The sequence below is a fragment of the Cebidichthys violaceus genome, unplaced genomic scaffold (assembly GCF_023349555.1).
Source record: "Cebidichthys violaceus isolate CVI_PGR_0920_01 unplaced genomic scaffold, fCebVio1.0.p SCAF_4, whole genome shotgun sequence".
Lineage (NCBI taxonomy): Eukaryota > Metazoa > Chordata > Actinopteri > Perciformes > Stichaeidae > Cebidichthys > Cebidichthys violaceus.
Window position 1 is genome coordinate 15,600,562 of NW_027176594.1, and position 16,245 is coordinate 15,616,806.

Consider the following 16,245-nt stretch of genomic DNA (forward strand, 5'->3'; position numbering starts at 1 on the left):
CTTGCAAATTTCCCAGATACACGAAGTGTCTTCCCTCTAAAGGGAAGAAATGCTCCATACTCTTCTGCATAGTTGTCTGTTTGACTTCTTTTTTTTTTTCATTCCCCAAAAGTGTCAAGAAAGCTTTTCTCTCTCCGTCTCAAGGAAGTTCACACTGCAGTTTGTCTAAGAGAGTAGATATTATAGGAGAGTTGATCAGCCAAAACTCCTGAGTCTTTCGTGTTAATTTGGTCAGTCTGCATCTCTTTCTTCGGGTGACTCTGGGTTGAGGACAACACAGTTGGTGCTATGATTAAATGTATCTGGTTGTCCTGCCAAAGATACCTCTACTGTCCCCTTCATTTAAAGGCTGGGGCCAGTAAACAGAGTCCTGGTGGTCACTAATGGGGAGGATAGGATGGAATGGGATGCTCCATCTTCCACAGTTACCCTGTGATGAACACATTGCGGTGGGTCACAAATGTAAAAAGCAGATACTGGTCATGGTGGTAGTGAACGCTTTAGACCATACATTTCTATTCCCTCTGCTGTAAACTGTTCTTTCAAGATGGATCTTAGTTCCATCTTTAGTGTGAGATAACATGTAAACTTGGCCTTAGCTGGATCTCAATGTGTCTCAATAAAGAGCATTTTAGACGTTGTTACAAGCTGTTTTCTTCTAGCTAGGACAAAAAACGGTTATATTACTGTCCATATTTTATATAGTATTGTATATTTTAATTGTATTTTGTTCTGTTCTACAATTATGATCTTATCTTGTGCAGTACCTTGCCTGTATTTTATAAACATTCCTCTTAATGTTTATTGTAAGCGCCAAACACCAAGGTGCATTTCTAGTAGGTAAAATGGCAATAAACTTTATTCTGGGGCTGATTATGAAAACCAGCAAAAGACATTTATACACATACGATCACAGAAAAGCAACAACAGCAGAGCTACCACTCCGCACAAAGAATGAGTCATGATTGTAAATCAAATATGTCCTCCATGACCATTAACGTTATTTGTCTGCAACTTTTTCTAACAACGTTTAGACTTGTGTGGTGCGTTAGCTTTAAAGTCTTCGTCCTCTGAAGCGGTTCGTTTTGTTGAACTGCACGAGAGCCTCCTTGTGATTTATCTGCACATACACGATCTTTGACTACGCCCAACCTTCCCGCGCACGTTTTAAACGTCATTCCAAAAAAACAGTTGGGACGTTAGTTGATTCCATACGCGCCGTTTAAGTGTTCAGAAGTTTGTTTTATTCGTTACTTTAATGAAGTTCGCTAAAAGTCTTAGTTAGCTAACAGCTAGCTTGGTCGGTGTAAAATAAAATGGGACATTTTCGCCTTTAGTTAACGTCGCACACAAATTGACGTCACCGATGCGTCATGCGTGACAGCCAGCCGAGCGCCGAAGCCAAAAGTATTTGAATTTGGAGTTATTTGCGATGCACAACAAACTCAAAAGGAGCAATAAATGTAAAGACGTTTTGTGCCCGAGCAAAGAAGTGATAACGTTAGTGTTGTCAGAGTCCAGCTACTGCTACGATGAAACGTCACCAGAAAGAGATTCAGCCTCGCTGGCAGCAAAAGACACGCATGTCGCTGCTTCTGCTGCTGCAGGCATCTCCATCAGAAAAGCTACACCACTCCAGGAGCAGAGAACGACCTTTTGCTCAAAACACGTAAAAATTGCGCCAATTTTCTTCCATAAAACGCAGCACGGCAAAAGTAAACGGAGCGTCGATGGGAAGCTGGGTCGTCCTGTGGAGAAGCTGCAGGAATCGGTGCTCCCTCTCCAGATTCCAGATGTGCAGCTGGTGACAGGTCGGCAGCGTTTATCAACATATCCTCCGCTGACTGAGAGAACGAGGTCCCGGAGAGGACAGTTGTCACCCTCGGCTCTGCACAGCTGTCTGGAGGAAATCCAAACATCCAACCCAGCATTTCCAGTCAGAGCAGTGTTCAGCACTCTGCAGAGGAAAGCGTGCGAAAGGCTGCAGGACTCTGAATCCACAGGTGAGATTCTGAATCTGCTTTCATGTCATTAATTTATTCGTTCATCAAGCAGGGGTGAAGGTTATATTGATCCACACAACTGAACCTGTGCTGCCATGACCAGTTATGCCTCTCTCCCTCTATTTTTTCTTTTTTTTCCCAAAAGCAGAAAGTATAAGCTCCCTACAGAACATCTTACAAGAGAAGAGGAAACGAGGAAACGAAAGCTCTGAGAGGGTGCCCAAACGTCTGAGGTCTAGTCTCCCTGCAGAGGAAGCCTTTGGCGGGGGTCACGAGCGCAGTCGCCCCCACAGACTGAGGCGGCAGAGAGGGAGCCCAGCGGGCCCGGAGCCGTACTCTGGAGGGATGAGTCACTCAGAATCTCACAGCCAGTCGCTCCAAACCTCTGGCATCCATCAAAGAGGTAAACTTGTCACATGATGATTGCTCATTGACATGTTTTATGCCCTTTTTAGATAGCAGGAAATTCACCACCCCTCCTCCTCCTCTCTTTTTGTCCAGATTCCAGTTTCGAGGACGTCCTCTGGACAGACAAGTACAGTCCTCAGCATTCAAGCCAAGTCATCGGCAACTCTGCCTCTGTGAATAAACTGCAAATGTTAGTTTAATACAATGAACTGCCTTCACCCTTTCTTTGATGTATTGGATTTGAAATCGGTGTGAGCATAATCTCTTGTTTTTCCTCGATGGAATTCAGTTGGTTGAAGAAATGGAAACTAAGAGCCGACTGTGACGAGAGGAGAAAAATGGACGAAAGGAAACAAGAAGAAAACAACAGCAGTAGTATGTATGCGCTAACATTTTGCACACTTCTGTTCAGGGTTACATTTTGAATGTGGTTTCTAATGAGAAAAACAAATCTGAACATGTTTGGGTAACCAAGTGACTTTTAGTGACTCAGGGTTTGTGTCCTCCTGTGCAGACTCGTGGGACTATGGAGACTTCCAGGGTGAGGCTGGGCCAGAGGACGACAGAGAGGCGCCGCTGTGCAACACCGCGCTGATCACGGGACCTGCAGGGGTGGGCAAGACCGCCTCAGTGTATGCCTGCGCTCAGGAGCTTGGCTTCAAGGTTGGATTCAAACTGGACCGATGCCTTTGTGTGAATGCTGCCAATCTTAATCCATATTCATATCTTTTAATACATTGCTCTGTGGCTCATGGAAATGATGTCTATTGACTCGGAGAATGTGAAATACATTGTGTGGCCGTTTGGCAGATCCAATCACCACACCGCGAATTCTAAATGAAAGCAAGTCAATTTGAAATTGATGGTCGAAATTAATTACTTGGCAAACTGTTAATATTTTGTGTCCCTTTCCCAGAGGACCAAATCATGAGTTTCAATATATTCTAGGCTGCTTTCGCGGTACAGAATAATCCGGACACCACACTTAAACAAGAGGAGTTATCTTTCATTTGTCCTTTCCTTTTTCAATCGCAGGTATTTGAGGTGAACTGCTCCTCGCAGCGCAGTGGCCGCCATGTTCTGACCCAGCTGAAGGAAGCGACCCAGTCCCACCTAGTGGAGATGTCGGGGAAAGACCCACTGAAACCAACATACTTCAACAACTACGCCATCAACAGCTGCACTCCTAAATCTGAGACTTTACCTGGTACGACATAGATGATGATGATGATGATGGAGCTCATTGAAATCCAAATAGTCATAAAAGAAAAACCTCTTTCAACAGAGATTGTTTTGTAAGAAAGGTGAAAAGCTCATGCTATCAGGTTTGTGTGGTGTTTACATGCATATCCGCAGACAGTAACAGAGGCTTTGTATTCTTTTCTTTAACAGGAAAAGCGATGCGTCCCAAAAATGTCACCTCCACCTCAAAAAGTAGAGCGGCACGGAAGTCTGGCCCCTCTAGTCGCAAGGGAAAAACCAATCCAGCCACCGTCACGTTGGCCAACTACTTCAAGATGAAGGCCAAAGCTGATCACTTTCACTTCGGCGGTCCGTCGGCATCTGAAAAACCAGACGGCGAGAGATCCGGCGACCCATCGGCGATCAAGAACAGAAAGACGGCCACGTCCCTCATTCTGTTTGAAGAGGTAAAGCACGCTGTAAGATATAGACTTTAATGGAGACCGCACAAATTCAGTCTGGTTTGATCCGTCCCCCCCGACTGTCCGCCCCCACAGGTCGATGTCATATTTGACGATGACATTGGTTTCCTCGCAGCCATCAAGACTTTCATGACGACCACTAAAAGACCGGTCATTTTGACCACCAGTGGTAAATGTACACGCTGTGTAATTTTTAGACGAGAAATACATCGAAGGACGAGCTGTGATGCAAATTAAATGTCTACCTTAGATCCTTCATTCAGAGAGAGATTCAACTGCAGCTTGGAGGAGATCCTTTTCAAAACCCCATCGGTGGTGAGTCAGGTTTTTATGTCTACACTCGAATACAACTTCAGGATGAAATGCGTACGTCTGTCCCGAGGTAGCTCACACTTTTCTTGTATGTAGGCCTGGCTGCTCAGTGTGCTTATAAAGGCCCCCCACACATGCAGAATCGTTAGAGCGAGCACGAGGCTTGTCGTAAACGTACTCCATCTGTTGTTCCGAGGTGAACGTCTGTAGTTACCTGCAGCTGGTGGGTTTGGCTGAGAACGCGCGACTGGACCGGGACGACGTCCGCGGCCTCCTCGGGCTGTCCAGGGGGGACGCCAGGCGCTGCCTGCTGCAGCTGCAGCTCTGGGTGCGCAGCGGTGGAGGACGGGCATCTCGGAGCGGAGGCTCGCCTGAGGAGCCTTCTCGTGTACAGCGTAAGTTGCTCTGACTAAATAGACGAGGATTTTGTTTCCAAAAACAACACATTTGCAGGATTGTTTTTTCGTCAACTAGACTCGAGTGTTACTGAAAGTGGAGACGCTGAAGACTCCCGACATCCTCATCGTGACCCAGGCTGCACTGCAAGCATGCTGGGTCTCCACCATGTGACCCAACACCAACTGTTGAACCTACTAAAGGCAAGTGTTGATATCTTCACCCCCTATGAACAAAACTGAACGTTGTTTGTCAATACTTTCTTTAATTCTCCAGCATCAGTTCTGGTCTGAAATGGACATGAACAAGCTCCTGGGGCTCCTAGCGGAGAGCTGGAGAGGAGGTGTTCCTCTTCTGTACTCCAACCTGGAGCTTCTTCTACCCATCGTGGCCAGGGGGACCTCTGACCGCGACCCTCGCTTCAGTCAGCTGGACGCAAATGTTAACAGAAAGGCACCAGCCACCAACGCCACATCTGTTAAGGACACATCTAGACTCAGCAGAAGGAAACGTATCCCAGCGACGCTCGACGCCTCGTCGTCTTCCAGTTCGATGCAACATCCTCAAAGAGCATCATCATCACCGAAGGGGGCCGCTAGCTCGAGAGACGAGACGGAAGAAAGCGCAGCCAAAGCGGCGACCGGCTGTTTGGAGGCCTTGACGGACTTCTTTGACCTCATGTCGTACCTCGATTCCACAACGCCAGCTGCTGCAGGCCGACCCGAGGCGTTTGTCTGGACAGGAGCTGAGATGAAGGACGGCTTGTTGGATGAGGTGAGCGAGGACCAGGAGGTGGGCGGGGTTTGGAGCCGGGCGAGGCTGTCGGATGTTCAGGCTGCGGTTGAGGGATTGGGGTGTCACGGGTGCTGTCGGCGAATGTCTGAGGCGTTGAACGAAACTCGAAAACACAGACAGGAACTGGGAGACACGAGGTGGGGGAGGCTGACGGAGGGACTGATGTTACCTGCCTCTTCAAAAAGACAGAGCCTCACCTTTAGTGCTCATCCACCGTGCGCACCAAGGTGAGTCTGATTGTTTACCGTCTGGCATGTTTTTTGTTTGCTTACAAAACACAAAATGTCTGTTCCTCACCACCACTCGTGTTTTTTCCCCCTTCCAGTGTGTCCAAAAGGAGGTATGAGCTGAGCAGGACGCTTCTTGGCAGCGCCTCCTTCAGCCTGCTGGGGAACAGACGAGCAGTCGGTGTCGACTACATGCCGGTCCTCCGCCACATCTGTCGCTTACAGAGAGCGCAGGAACAGAAAGAGGAGCCGGTCAGGTGAGCCAGGCCCAATACTTACTTAAATAAAGTTCCATCTCAGGAGGCCAACTGTCGTCAGTACAAGTTATGGATCATTTAGAATAATTGCACCGTTTTTAAATCACATCAGGGCAGTCGGTGGAAGTTGTATGTTAGATCAAACTACTGTTGTCAATTAAGTCTTCCAATTGAATAATTGTAGGATAAAATGTTAGTGCATCAAAATACTAATAAAATACTAAATTGAAATGATTTATCCCCCACATTAGGTGTCTGAACTACCTCAGCAGCACACATCTGGGCCTCTCAAAGTCAACTATTCAACTCCTGGCAGAAGATTTCTCATAGAGAGCCTCACATCTCACCTATAATGTGCATTTATTTAACCTGAATACTATCTCCACCTAAATACTGTCAAATGAATTGAATGCAGCTGAGTTGAGAAATTGTGTATTGATTTACATGTAAGTTTTATCATAAAAAGTAAAATAAAACAATATATTTTTGCAAATGTCGACCTTTTTTTAAAGAATGTAAAGCACTTTGATTGTTGGTGTACTGACATCATTGCAGTGCTTTTCATGACTTAATACAAACTAACTGGAGTGAAACAGACCGATGTGAAGATGGCAGACAGCATTTACTTTATGGAAGTGTCCAAATCAAACATGTAACAGTAAGAATAAGACTTGAATGTACTAAATGTACCATGAATCACCACCAAATCTGTTCCAAGAGGTAAATGTTTGGTTGAAGTCCAGAAGGGCTCAGAGTGCCACCCGGGATGCTTGTTTTGGTGGATGTAGTGCTCGGTTAGAGATCGGTCCACATGGCTAACTGGAGGATTCATCGAGTAGCTCGTAAAAAGCCACAGCCTGAAGCAGAGCGTCACAGAGTTCCTCCCCTCCTCTTCTGCTGCCCATCTGGAAGGAATTCCTGTGCTTCACCAGCAGCTCTGGGGGGAAGTTTATCCTGGGAAGCTTCTGTGTCACCGACTCGGTCATCAGCTGTCGCACCGTCTGAGCACCACTGGTCCGCGACTCGCCCACCATGAGTCCGAAGTGACGTCCCACAGCAGGACGCATCATGTTCAGAACTCTGAAGGGAGAAGGTCATTGGATGAACTGTCACCGACTTCAAAAAGAAATATCAAAGGCCAAGCATATTTCAAAAACGTGATGTGTGTCTGTACAATATTTTGGTGCCTTTCATATTTTAAAAAGTCAATATGAAATCCCTCTTTCCCCCCACCTTGGAGGAATGTTGGACTCGGGTGGTAAGTTTCTGGGCTCTAGCAGAGCGAACAGCATGGCCTCCACGGTCCTCATGTGGGCCATGACGGGGAACAGGGCCGTGTTCTGGACCGAGATGGAGGATTTCTCTATTATGTAGAAGTCAGCCGATGGGAGGAGTGCCACAGCTGCAGAAACCTAATGAAAGAAAAGAAAAATTACAAATTGTGCAGTTGTACATGGGCTTGTATTCTTTTTTTGTAGTTCCACGTTGATGTTAATAACAGTCAAAACAAATGGACAATAGGCATTCAATAACATGATCATTTGGTATTCATACTCACATCATTCAAGTAAGCAGAAGCCATGTATGTTCCCTTCAAGAAATTTGGACAGTCCAGCTGTTGCCACTCCAGCACGGTCATCCCACGGTCCACTTGAGCCCAGGCGATTTTATTAGTCCCACATACTAGTGACACGATATTACTGGCTTCCTGAGTAAACAAACACAGAGGCATGACATGTGGTCAACTGGAATGAAACTGAAAAGACTGCAAGACAAATAGTCTCTGCTTTGCTACCCCACTCAAACTCTGGCGCCACATTGCGCTTTTTTTTGTTATTCCTCCTCACATGACGTCAAGGGACAAGTGTGTGAAAATGGACCAGGACCTCACCTCCAACCAGGACCGGTCAACTTCCGGTCTGATGAACTTGGCTAACTGGATCCTCACTTTCCTCTCCTTCTTCACCGGGTTGAGGATGGAGTTGAACACCGTGACGGCGCTCTTGTGCTTCAACAGCGGCACGTTCACCACGCTCTCCAGAGTTTTAAAGGGTCCGTTTTTAGTCCTGTACTCCACGAGGTTGAGCGACTTGCGGCCTCTGAGGAGCTTCACGCCCGCCAGCTCTGACGGCGTGGCGGTGTTGAGCAGCTGGAGGATGGCGGCCCGTTGCTCGGAGGTGTAGCAGGCATCCAGGGATCTGTTGTCCTCCTTGCAGGGCTCAGAAGTGGAGGAGATGGCGGCGTTCAGGGTCTCAAAGCCGGCCACGGGAACCCGGCTCCGCCAGCAACACGTGCACTGGAGATACCGAAGCTCTAGGTCCGGGAGGCAGCCGTGCTGAGGGCGACGGAACAAGCCTGAATGTCCCGGATACTGACCTGCAGGGAAACACAAATGGGAGTCGACTGGTCATTTTAGACTGTGGAATGAAACCTGTTACACGGCGGGCTCTCCACATTAGTGAGTGGAGGTCCCTCGTGTCAGTTAACTCAACATTACTGTGAACTTGTCAAACAGACTCAAAGGCTGTGTAAAACAGAACTATCATTACCTGGATCAGTTAAACTTAGCAATGAAAAGTAGCTAAGTTGAATTAGCTTAACACTGCTAGACTGTCAATGAAACATGTACGCAAACAGCGAATGAAACGTTTCTGCGAAACTTACTTCTCTGAGCGACAGACGACAGCAATCGCCTGGCGACCCACATCATTTTTAATTCAAATAAATAATCGATTGTTTTATCTTCAACATTATACAGGTTGCACAACTTTGCCCTTTCGGTTGTTGTCCAGCAGGTTTCAACCCGCCGACGTCAAACCACAACACCACTGCAATGGTTCCGGTGTCATGTGGAAGTCTGTGTTTCCCTCGTGATAAAGTAATAGCGCCCTCGAGTGGAATAAAGGGTAAACAAATAAAATAATATTTAAAGGATTGGTTCAGGTTGAAGGAAGGGGGCAAACCTATCGACGGGGAAAAAGTATTCGACACAACACGCGGATTGCGAAGCTATACCGCCACTTAATGTAGTGTACAGAGTCATTGCACTCAGTCATAATATGGCGCTGATTACTGCGTCACTGAGCTGCATTAATGCATAGTGTTAATGATTGCATACCCCATTTATAGAAGTGAGGGTAGATTTGATATTAGAAACCCCATTTATTATTGTGCAGTACAATAAAATAGCACCACAAACTACCAGATGTGGAAGATAACTAAGTACATTTACTCAGGAACTGTACATTCGTAGGCCTACAATTTTGATGTACTTTACTGGAATGTTTCTATGTAATGTAATCCGACGCTAAAATGTTACGTTTAACGCCAAAACATATGGAAGCCCATTTCCGCAACTGGGATGAAACAAATATAGATCCTGTAATATTACAGGATCTATATTTGTTTCATTATAATTAGAAACTTTATCAAAATATTTACTTTACAGCTCATAATTATGACTTACAACCTCATGAGATACTAAGTCATTATTATGAGATGCTATGTCATTACTTTGAAAACGTTTCTACTTATAATGACTTACAGGATCTCTATTTTTTTCATCACAGTGGCGGTTTTGTGGGCGTCCATAAAAACACGTGGTTTATGGTCTAAAAATAGACTAATATACTGTTTTCAACAATAATGTGGATGTATGTTTGCGTTCCCATCATTGATCGATAGCAACCAGAAGTTCAGAGACAAATTCGGAAGTGGAACAAATGATAAAAGGGGCGGGACTGTGTTGACTGACAGGGAGACAGAGGCTTCCTGGCTACAGTTTTATCATTATGGAGGTATCAGGTCAAGGTTGAAGTAGGCTCTCTCCTGTGTGCTTGGTGTGAACATTTTCAGTGCGTATGTGCTTGTTTTCAGTGTGTGTGTTAACATTTCAGTGTGTGTTCCTCTTCAGTGCACGTGTTCCTGTTTTTAGTGGTTGTGTGCTCATTTTCAGAGCTAGTTTGAACATGTTCAGTGCGTTTGTGCTAGTTTTCAGTGTTACGCACTGAAAACCGTTCAAATGTTCTTCAATTGGTTTGTCAGTAAGGGCCCTCCCTCATCCTTCATTTGTTTTTCTTCTTCTTGCCTGTGGTGTTAACCTCCAAAATAAAATCTAACTCCATCCCCGGCTAGGTCTCAGGAGTCTTGTTCACATTATGGCTTTTGCGTCATCTACTTTCCTCCAACAGCATTTCTGGCAGTTTGATGACTTTGCACCGTGTTTCATCTGGGAATTCAAATATTAAAGGTATGAGGGGGTCAGGAGGTTTTCTAACTAACTAAAGACATACAGTCAAATTAAATATTCCTAATGAGGTTGTGGTGACTAGTACGTTTGGGTTTCAATGAATTAATCTGCTTGTGTATTTCTTTACTTCAAGGTGTTTTGGCCTCTGGGTGTGCACCAGGTCAATGACTGGATCAATCAACCCATCCATCAATTATCTTAACTACGTAATCCCTTGTAAAGTCATTTGTCATGGCTCATAAGTTCAGGAGGAAGAGCAAAGGAACACTGTTGTGCTATCAGGAAGACAAATTAATCAAAGCAAAGTTGTCAATATCTAAATACTAATAATATGTGTTGAGGCAATGACAAAGACCAAACTGCAAACAATGGAGAGATGATCAAGACGTGGAATTGGAGTCTATTGCTGAAGCAATGGTTGGGTCAGAGACTTGAAGCTGGATTGAGATATTTGGATCTGACTCCTTTGAAGTGAGACCCACAGGACCACAGAATTGGAGATACAAAACATTCTGTCCAGTCAGTGTTTTCTCCTCAGAATGAATTATGGCATCTCAGTCATCAGCAGTTGTTTGCGTACTGCAAAATGCGACCAGACGCAGTACATCCTGGTATTTGTGGCAAACTGTATTTGATATACTATGTATTAGGACATACTAGATATTTTTCTGGCATATTAATAGAATGGAGGTATGGTTATTAGAACACACTTACATAAACCTTCACTAAACCACTGAACTGATCAGTCTTTAGGAAAAAAATGCAACACAAATGAGCTTTTATGTTGGTGGTTTGGGAGTTGACCAACAAATCCACTGAAAGAGGAGATGATGGTTTCCACAACTACTACATGCATGTGAAAACATGACAACAATTGTACTAACACACAAGTGCGTTCATATTGGTCTCTCTGACAAGACCTCTGATTGGATTGAAATTGAATGGAGCTCTACTGGGATTTACATGAGGTGGCTTCCATTAAAAAAAGGTAAAGCTGTAATTAGTGTCATGTCCTGATGAGAGGTCAAATCAGGTATATAATAATAATTATAACGTGTTTGGGTGGTGGACCAAAAATGTGTAGAGCCTTTTAAAACTTCACATACTAAAACAAGTAAATAATACATTATTAGAGGTTTTATAGTGTTTTTTTTGTGTTGCTTCAATGTATTTATCTAGAAGCCTCCTATAGTGAAGAGAAGTTTTTGTAATGTCTACCCTGCATTTGAATCCATAAAAGTAAAAAATGGGCTTCCATAGATTTCATTTAAATCACTTTAATTTACTATTTTTAACTCACAGTTGTGAGCAACAAACTAGCTTATCAGGCTCTGTAAGTCGTCACCCTGTTACACAGTGACATTAGTTTCACTTCCTTTCTCTGTTATTTCTGGACCTCAGCGTTTGTGTGCAGAACAATGAACTTCATGATGCTGTGCTGGTAAGAGGAAATGCTGGGCCACTGGCCAGTGAGAAGTGATGTTTTTCACCTGCTACGGAGCGGAGCAGCACTCTACCATTCATGTGTGCATTCAGTATGGAGTTAATACCTAGTTGCTCTTTAATTAGGACTCGATTGTTAATCTGAGCGAAGCAAACCACCTTCACCTATGGCCAGTCTGGACAGAAATAACAAAATCCTGCTTGGTTTGGTGCGACAGCCAGGTAACAACATATGTGCTGACTGTGGTGTTCCTGGTGAGTAACATTCTTTATCACAATATATATATTTTGATATGATAGCGACATTTCCAATCATGTTTTGTCATAAACCATCATACCTGATTTCTGTCAGGGAACATGTTTTCTTTTAATGAAGTTAAAAGAATGATAAACAGTAACCTGAGCCATCAGGTCACGTGATGTTCGTTAACAGAACCATCTCCGTCATGGTTCATAGCCAAGTCAGGTTTCATAACTCATAATCAACTTTTATAAGGGGGAAGTGGTGGCTGTTTTCTGTGGTATGACCTTGTTATACGTATATACATGCACACATATATTATAATTGTTGTTGCCTTCCTTTTGCTCACAGAGCCTGACTGGGCCTCCTACACTCTTGGTATCTTTGTGTGCCTGAATTGCTCGGGGATTCATCGAAATTTGCCTTATGTCAGCAGAGTGAAATCCATACGTCTGGATCTCTGGGATGATTCCCTCGTACAGGTATAGTTTTGAAGTTTGTATATATTTTGTATGGATAGCTAATAAAAATATGATAATTTATTCAATTTATGTTTTTATATTGAAAATTGCACTGCCTACTTAATACTGGGAGAATATTCTTATGTAGACATATTTTTTTATCTATGATTTTTTACTTTTTTAAATTCTTACATATATATATATATATATATATATATATATATATATATATATATATGTGTTGTTATGATTGATATTGATAAACAGCTGTGCAGGTAGAGGAAAAATCTGTATTTTGGGGTGAGCTGTCCCTTTTAATGCTCTATTTTGGACAAGGTCATTGTTGAAGAGTATACTTTGATAGTGTACATGTTTGTTGTTTAATTAAAATGTGAAATCTACAAACTCTACGAATTGATAAGAATCGTGTCTTCTTGTGTCTCACATCTTGTGGTTTCAGTTCATGCGGGAGAGGGGAAATTCTGCAGCCAAGGCCCTTTATGAGAAGTGTGTCCCTGCCTTCTTCTATCAACCGCAACATAAAGACTGCACGTAAGTGACCGCCATTCGCCCTCCACTCACCTCGTCAGCACAATGGAAGTGAAAAGTGAAGTGTATTTTTAATGGATGGGTGTGGAGAGGTAGAGAAAGAGGAACAATCACTGAGTTGGGTACCAAGGTGGAGCTATTACTACAGGCAGTATGACTCATACTCAGTGACAGGTCTACACATTTTCTGTTACTTATTTAAACACTTGTCTTTCATCCATGAGGAAACAGTAATGCTTTGTCGTAGTGTTCTTAAGGATCAATGGATCCGTGCAAAGTATGAAAGAAGAGAATTCACAGGGGAAAACAACAAGCAAGCTTATTGCTCAGGTAATTAACCATTATGTTAACATAAAAATAATTACTTGTGCATTGTTTTTTTTCTTCATAAATATGATACTACAAGAAGTTTAGTTGCTCTTTGTCTCTTTTATTTATTTGATGTATCTAACCTAGACCAGTTTGAGTCAACACTATGGAAGAAGGGCAAAGACAACAAACAGTTTTTAAAGAGGATCTTCCTGCTGTCCCGGAAAGACTTCACCCTCCGATACTTTATTAAAGAGGACGTGAGTTTTGCCACATCGTCATGTAGTCTACAATGTTGTATGTGCGTACATGGGTTACAGTCAAATACCCTTTTTGTTTCTGATCTTGTGAAATCCTTCCTCGATCCTCTCATTAACACCAAGTCCAAGTTTCCCAAAGCCATCATCTCCATGAAGGATCTTAATGCAGTCTTCCAGCCAGAGAAGATCAGTCACGCTCACGGTTTGCAAATCTCCTACGTGCACGACAAACACACAAGGAATCTGTTTGTTTATCACGAGAACGGACAGGTGAGCTGGAGTTACACTTAAATGTCTTGCAGTACATTTGAATCTCACATCTGAAGTGAGGTGTATCTCAAAGACTAGAAGTTCAAAAACGATTGATCACAACAATAACAGAACACCAACACATACAGTTGTACAGTTAAGGAAGTTGAGCAGAAAATCCACACAATTACATTGTGTAGTGTATTAACATACACTAATCTATATGTGTTGTAGTGAAATATAGCTTCTATGTTCAGCTATCCTGGTTTTTAAAGCTCTATTTTTATTCAACCTAAATTGTATGAAACTGTCCAGACATATACTTGCATGGATGCAGATTATATCTTCCTGATATGCTCTTCAATATCTGATGCCTTATAGGTAATTGTATCCTTGTTCAATGCTATTCGGGCAACACGCCTGGCTTACCTCCGGAAGAAACATCCCACTCTTCGAGACAATGACGTGAGACGACATTTCAAAGTCTTTAGCTTGGATAGATTTTTAAAGTCCAGGTGCAACGTTTGTTCCGTTAACGGTGTTACCTGCGTCTCTTTGCACAGTTAATACCTCAGATAACGGGACAGTGCCTGAAGGAGGGGTACATGGAGAAAACTGGCCCAACGGTTTGTTAATTATCTGAGCTTGTTACAAAAATAAATTTGATTTATTTATCATTTTTATACTGATCAATTCTCTCTCTCTCTCTCTCTCTCTCTCTCTCTCTCTCTCTCTCTCTCTCTCTCTCTCTCTCTCTCTCTCTCTCTCTGTCGCTGTGTGTGTGTATTTGTATATGTGTGTTTTCAGCATCGGGAGCCATTTAAGAAGAGGTGGTTCACACTGTGCTCAATGAACAGAAAGCTTCTATATTTTAAAAGTCCACTGGTAATTAACAGATAGCAACCACATAGTCTACAATGTCTGTATAAAGTGACTGTGTAAATAATCAGACACCTACATGTATGTGTATATTTACAACGTTTATGCTTTCAAATCAAATGTAAGCTAATATTTTGGAGGTGGACAACATTTCCAGGAAAATACGCAGATATTGAATTGCCTGATTATAAAAATGAAACGATACATAATCATTTTTACTTTGTGACGTTTGTTTTCCTCGTTAGGATGCCACTGAGTTGGGTGCGGTCTTCATTGGCACGGAGAGCCATAGCTACTCCGCTTCAGAGAGCAGCGGGCGGAGCGCGAGAGGAGCCCGGTGGCACTGCGGCGTCACGCTGCACACGCCGGAGAGGAATTTTGTTTTTATGTGCGAGCAGGAGCAGCAGCAGAAGGAGTGGTTGGAGGCCTTCAGAAAGGTCATCGCTCAACCTATGACACCAGAGGACTACGCGAGTAAGATACTGTTGTTATCAATAAGGATCTTCCAGTGTTTACCACATGTGAATACCCACTCCTAACCCTTCCTTCCGTCCTTTCTTTGATATAGACGAAGCCAACATGACAAGGGGGAAATGACTGGAGCAGTTCTACCTGTTGGTTTGCAGGACTTCAGGATGCAATAAGTATAATTTTGGGACATAAGGGCTGAAAGCTTCTGTTTCCAAAAGATGAGGAAAAAGGTTGGAGACAGAGTCTCACTTTTAGTGACACAACTGCTCGACACCACGGACAACACTTTGCACAGACTGCGTCAGTGATGGCGCCTTGAGAAGTTGCTGCTCAGAGGCTTGAATTTATTGCATTGTCGTTGCCAGAAAAACATCACATCAAATCATCCTTTGCAATACTTTTTCAATACACTGGAACCAAACGTTGGATTTATTAAAAAAACAAGGCGAGAATAAGTTTGTAAGTACAATTTGCAATTGCTTGGTAGTTATTTTGTATTTTATATTTCACTCAATTTGCACATTTTGAAAAGACAAGTTTCATTCTTTTCATACACTGTTTGATTTTAATTGTCTATTACGTTTTGTGAAAGCTTTTCATAATGTCTAATAAATTGTATTGCAAACGTCCGCAACATCACAATAATGTCTAACTTGTGCTGTGATTTAGTGCCATATATATTGAAGTATAGCATGTCTTGTATTAATGTCTGTATGTAGTCAACATCTGACTGTCAAATCAAATAAAGAAAGTTCAATTGAATAATATCTCAACAACATTTATTGTCAGTTTTCAAAGTGAACTGGATGAATTATAAATAATACATACTCTAATAATAAATACATGTTCTTCTCTCATTTCAAGTCAAATCCCTGAATGTTCTTTGGAAGGATTTTTAGAAGACCTGATGGCTGTTAAAATCGAAGGATGAAAACCCTCAGAGAACATTTCCTGAAGGTTCTCTAAAGGTTTTAGGAAGGGTTCTAAAAAGCTTCCGAAAAAGTTCATAGAACATTTACTAAAGGTTTTCCGGACGTTTTTTGTGAACCTCAAAAGCATTTAAAGAACCTTC

The 16,245-nt window shown here is 43.0% G+C and overlaps 3 protein-coding genes across 7 annotated transcripts; 2 read left to right on the top strand and 1 right to left on the bottom strand.

The window, feature by feature from the left end:
• The first annotated feature begins 1,213 nt into the window (after positions 1-1,213).
• atad5b (ATPase family AAA domain containing 5b) lies at positions 1,214-6,403 on the top strand. Its single transcript, XM_068726949.1, has 14 exons — positions 1,214-2,003; positions 2,152-2,406; positions 2,505-2,601; positions 2,701-2,786; positions 2,926-3,074; positions 3,447-3,618; positions 3,804-4,060; positions 4,151-4,244; positions 4,326-4,390; positions 4,584-4,782; positions 4,862-4,986; positions 5,060-5,805; positions 5,904-6,062; positions 6,314-6,403. The coding sequence occupies exons 1-14, from the start codon at positions 1,433-1,435 to the stop codon at positions 6,390-6,392; spliced, it is 3,054 nt and encodes a 1,017-aa protein (XP_068583050.1). The 5' UTR covers positions 1,214-1,432; the 3' UTR covers positions 6,393-6,403.
• Positions 6,404-6,665: 262 nt separating this feature from the next.
• Positions 6,666-8,888, bottom strand: tefm (transcription elongation factor, mitochondrial). The gene is made up of 5 exons (XM_068726955.1): positions 8,727-8,888; positions 7,954-8,438; positions 7,621-7,770; positions 7,296-7,474; positions 6,666-7,142 (listed from the first exon to the last, which is right to left on the bottom strand). The coding sequence occupies exons 1-5, from the start codon at positions 8,770-8,772 to the stop codon at positions 6,878-6,880; spliced, it is 1,125 nt and encodes a 374-aa protein (XP_068583056.1). The 5' UTR covers positions 8,773-8,888; the 3' UTR covers positions 6,666-6,877.
• Positions 8,889-11,757: 2,869 nt separating this feature from the next.
• LOC137884878 (arf-GAP with dual PH domain-containing protein 2-like) lies at positions 11,758-15,940 on the top strand. 5 transcript variants are annotated; one of them, XM_068726951.1, is made up of 11 exons: positions 11,761-12,009; positions 12,347-12,477; positions 12,917-13,008; positions 13,253-13,335; positions 13,462-13,574; positions 13,698-13,844; positions 14,205-14,288; positions 14,387-14,449; positions 14,631-14,708; positions 14,948-15,176; positions 15,271-15,940. In XM_068726951.1, exons 1-11 carry the CDS (start codon positions 11,922-11,924, stop codon positions 15,297-15,299), a joined length of 1,137 nt encoding a protein of 378 aa, XP_068583052.1. In that variant the 5' UTR covers positions 11,761-11,921; the 3' UTR covers positions 15,300-15,940. The 5 variants fall into 5 exon arrangements, with proteins under 5 accessions (XP_068583051.1, XP_068583052.1, XP_068583055.1 ...); XM_068726954.1 differs by lacking the exon at positions 11,761-12,009 and adding an exon at positions 12,264-12,275 and having other exon boundaries at positions 12,432-12,477; XM_068726953.1 differs by lacking the exon at positions 11,761-12,009 and adding an exon at positions 12,264-12,275 and having other exon boundaries at positions 12,432-12,477; positions 13,467-13,574.
• Positions 15,941-16,245: the final 305 nt, after the last annotated feature.

Bases quoted from the DNA above. Each gene is read 5' to 3' on its own strand.
- atad5b (XM_068726949.1), top strand. From the start codon at position 1,433: ATGCACAACAAACTCAAAAGGAGCAATAAATGTAAAGACGTTTTGTGC. The intron at 2,787-2,925 runs GTATGTATGCGC...CCTCCTGTGCAG, and splicing joins AGAAGAAAACAACAGCAGTA to ACTCGTGGGACTATGGAGAC. The intron at 4,783-4,861 runs GTAAGTTGCTCT...TTCGTCAACTAG, and splicing joins GGAGCCTTCTCGTGTACAGC to ACTCGAGTGTTACTGAAAGT.
- tefm (XM_068726955.1), bottom strand. From the start codon at position 8,772: ATGATGTGGGTCGCCAGGCGATTGCTGTCGTCTGTCGCTCAGAGAA. The intron at 8,439-8,726 runs GTAAGTTTCGCA...GTTTCCCTGCAG, and splicing joins GTCGTCTGTCGCTCAGAGAA to GTCAGTATCCGGGACATTCA. The intron at 7,143-7,295 runs GTGGGGGGAAAG...TTCTCCCTTCAG, and splicing joins GAGTCCAACATTCCTCCAAG to AGTTCTGAACATGATGCGTC.
- LOC137884878 (XM_068726950.1), top strand. From the start codon at position 11,922: ATGGCCAGTCTGGACAGAAATAACAAAATCCTGCTTGGTTTGGTGCGA. The intron at 14,709-14,947 runs GTAATTAACAGA...TTTCCTCGTTAG, and splicing joins TATATTTTAAAAGTCCACTG to GATGCCACTGAGTTGGGTGC. The intron at 15,177-15,270 runs GTAAGATACTGT...TCTTTGATATAG, and splicing joins GACACCAGAGGACTACGCGA to ACGAAGCCAACATGACAAGG.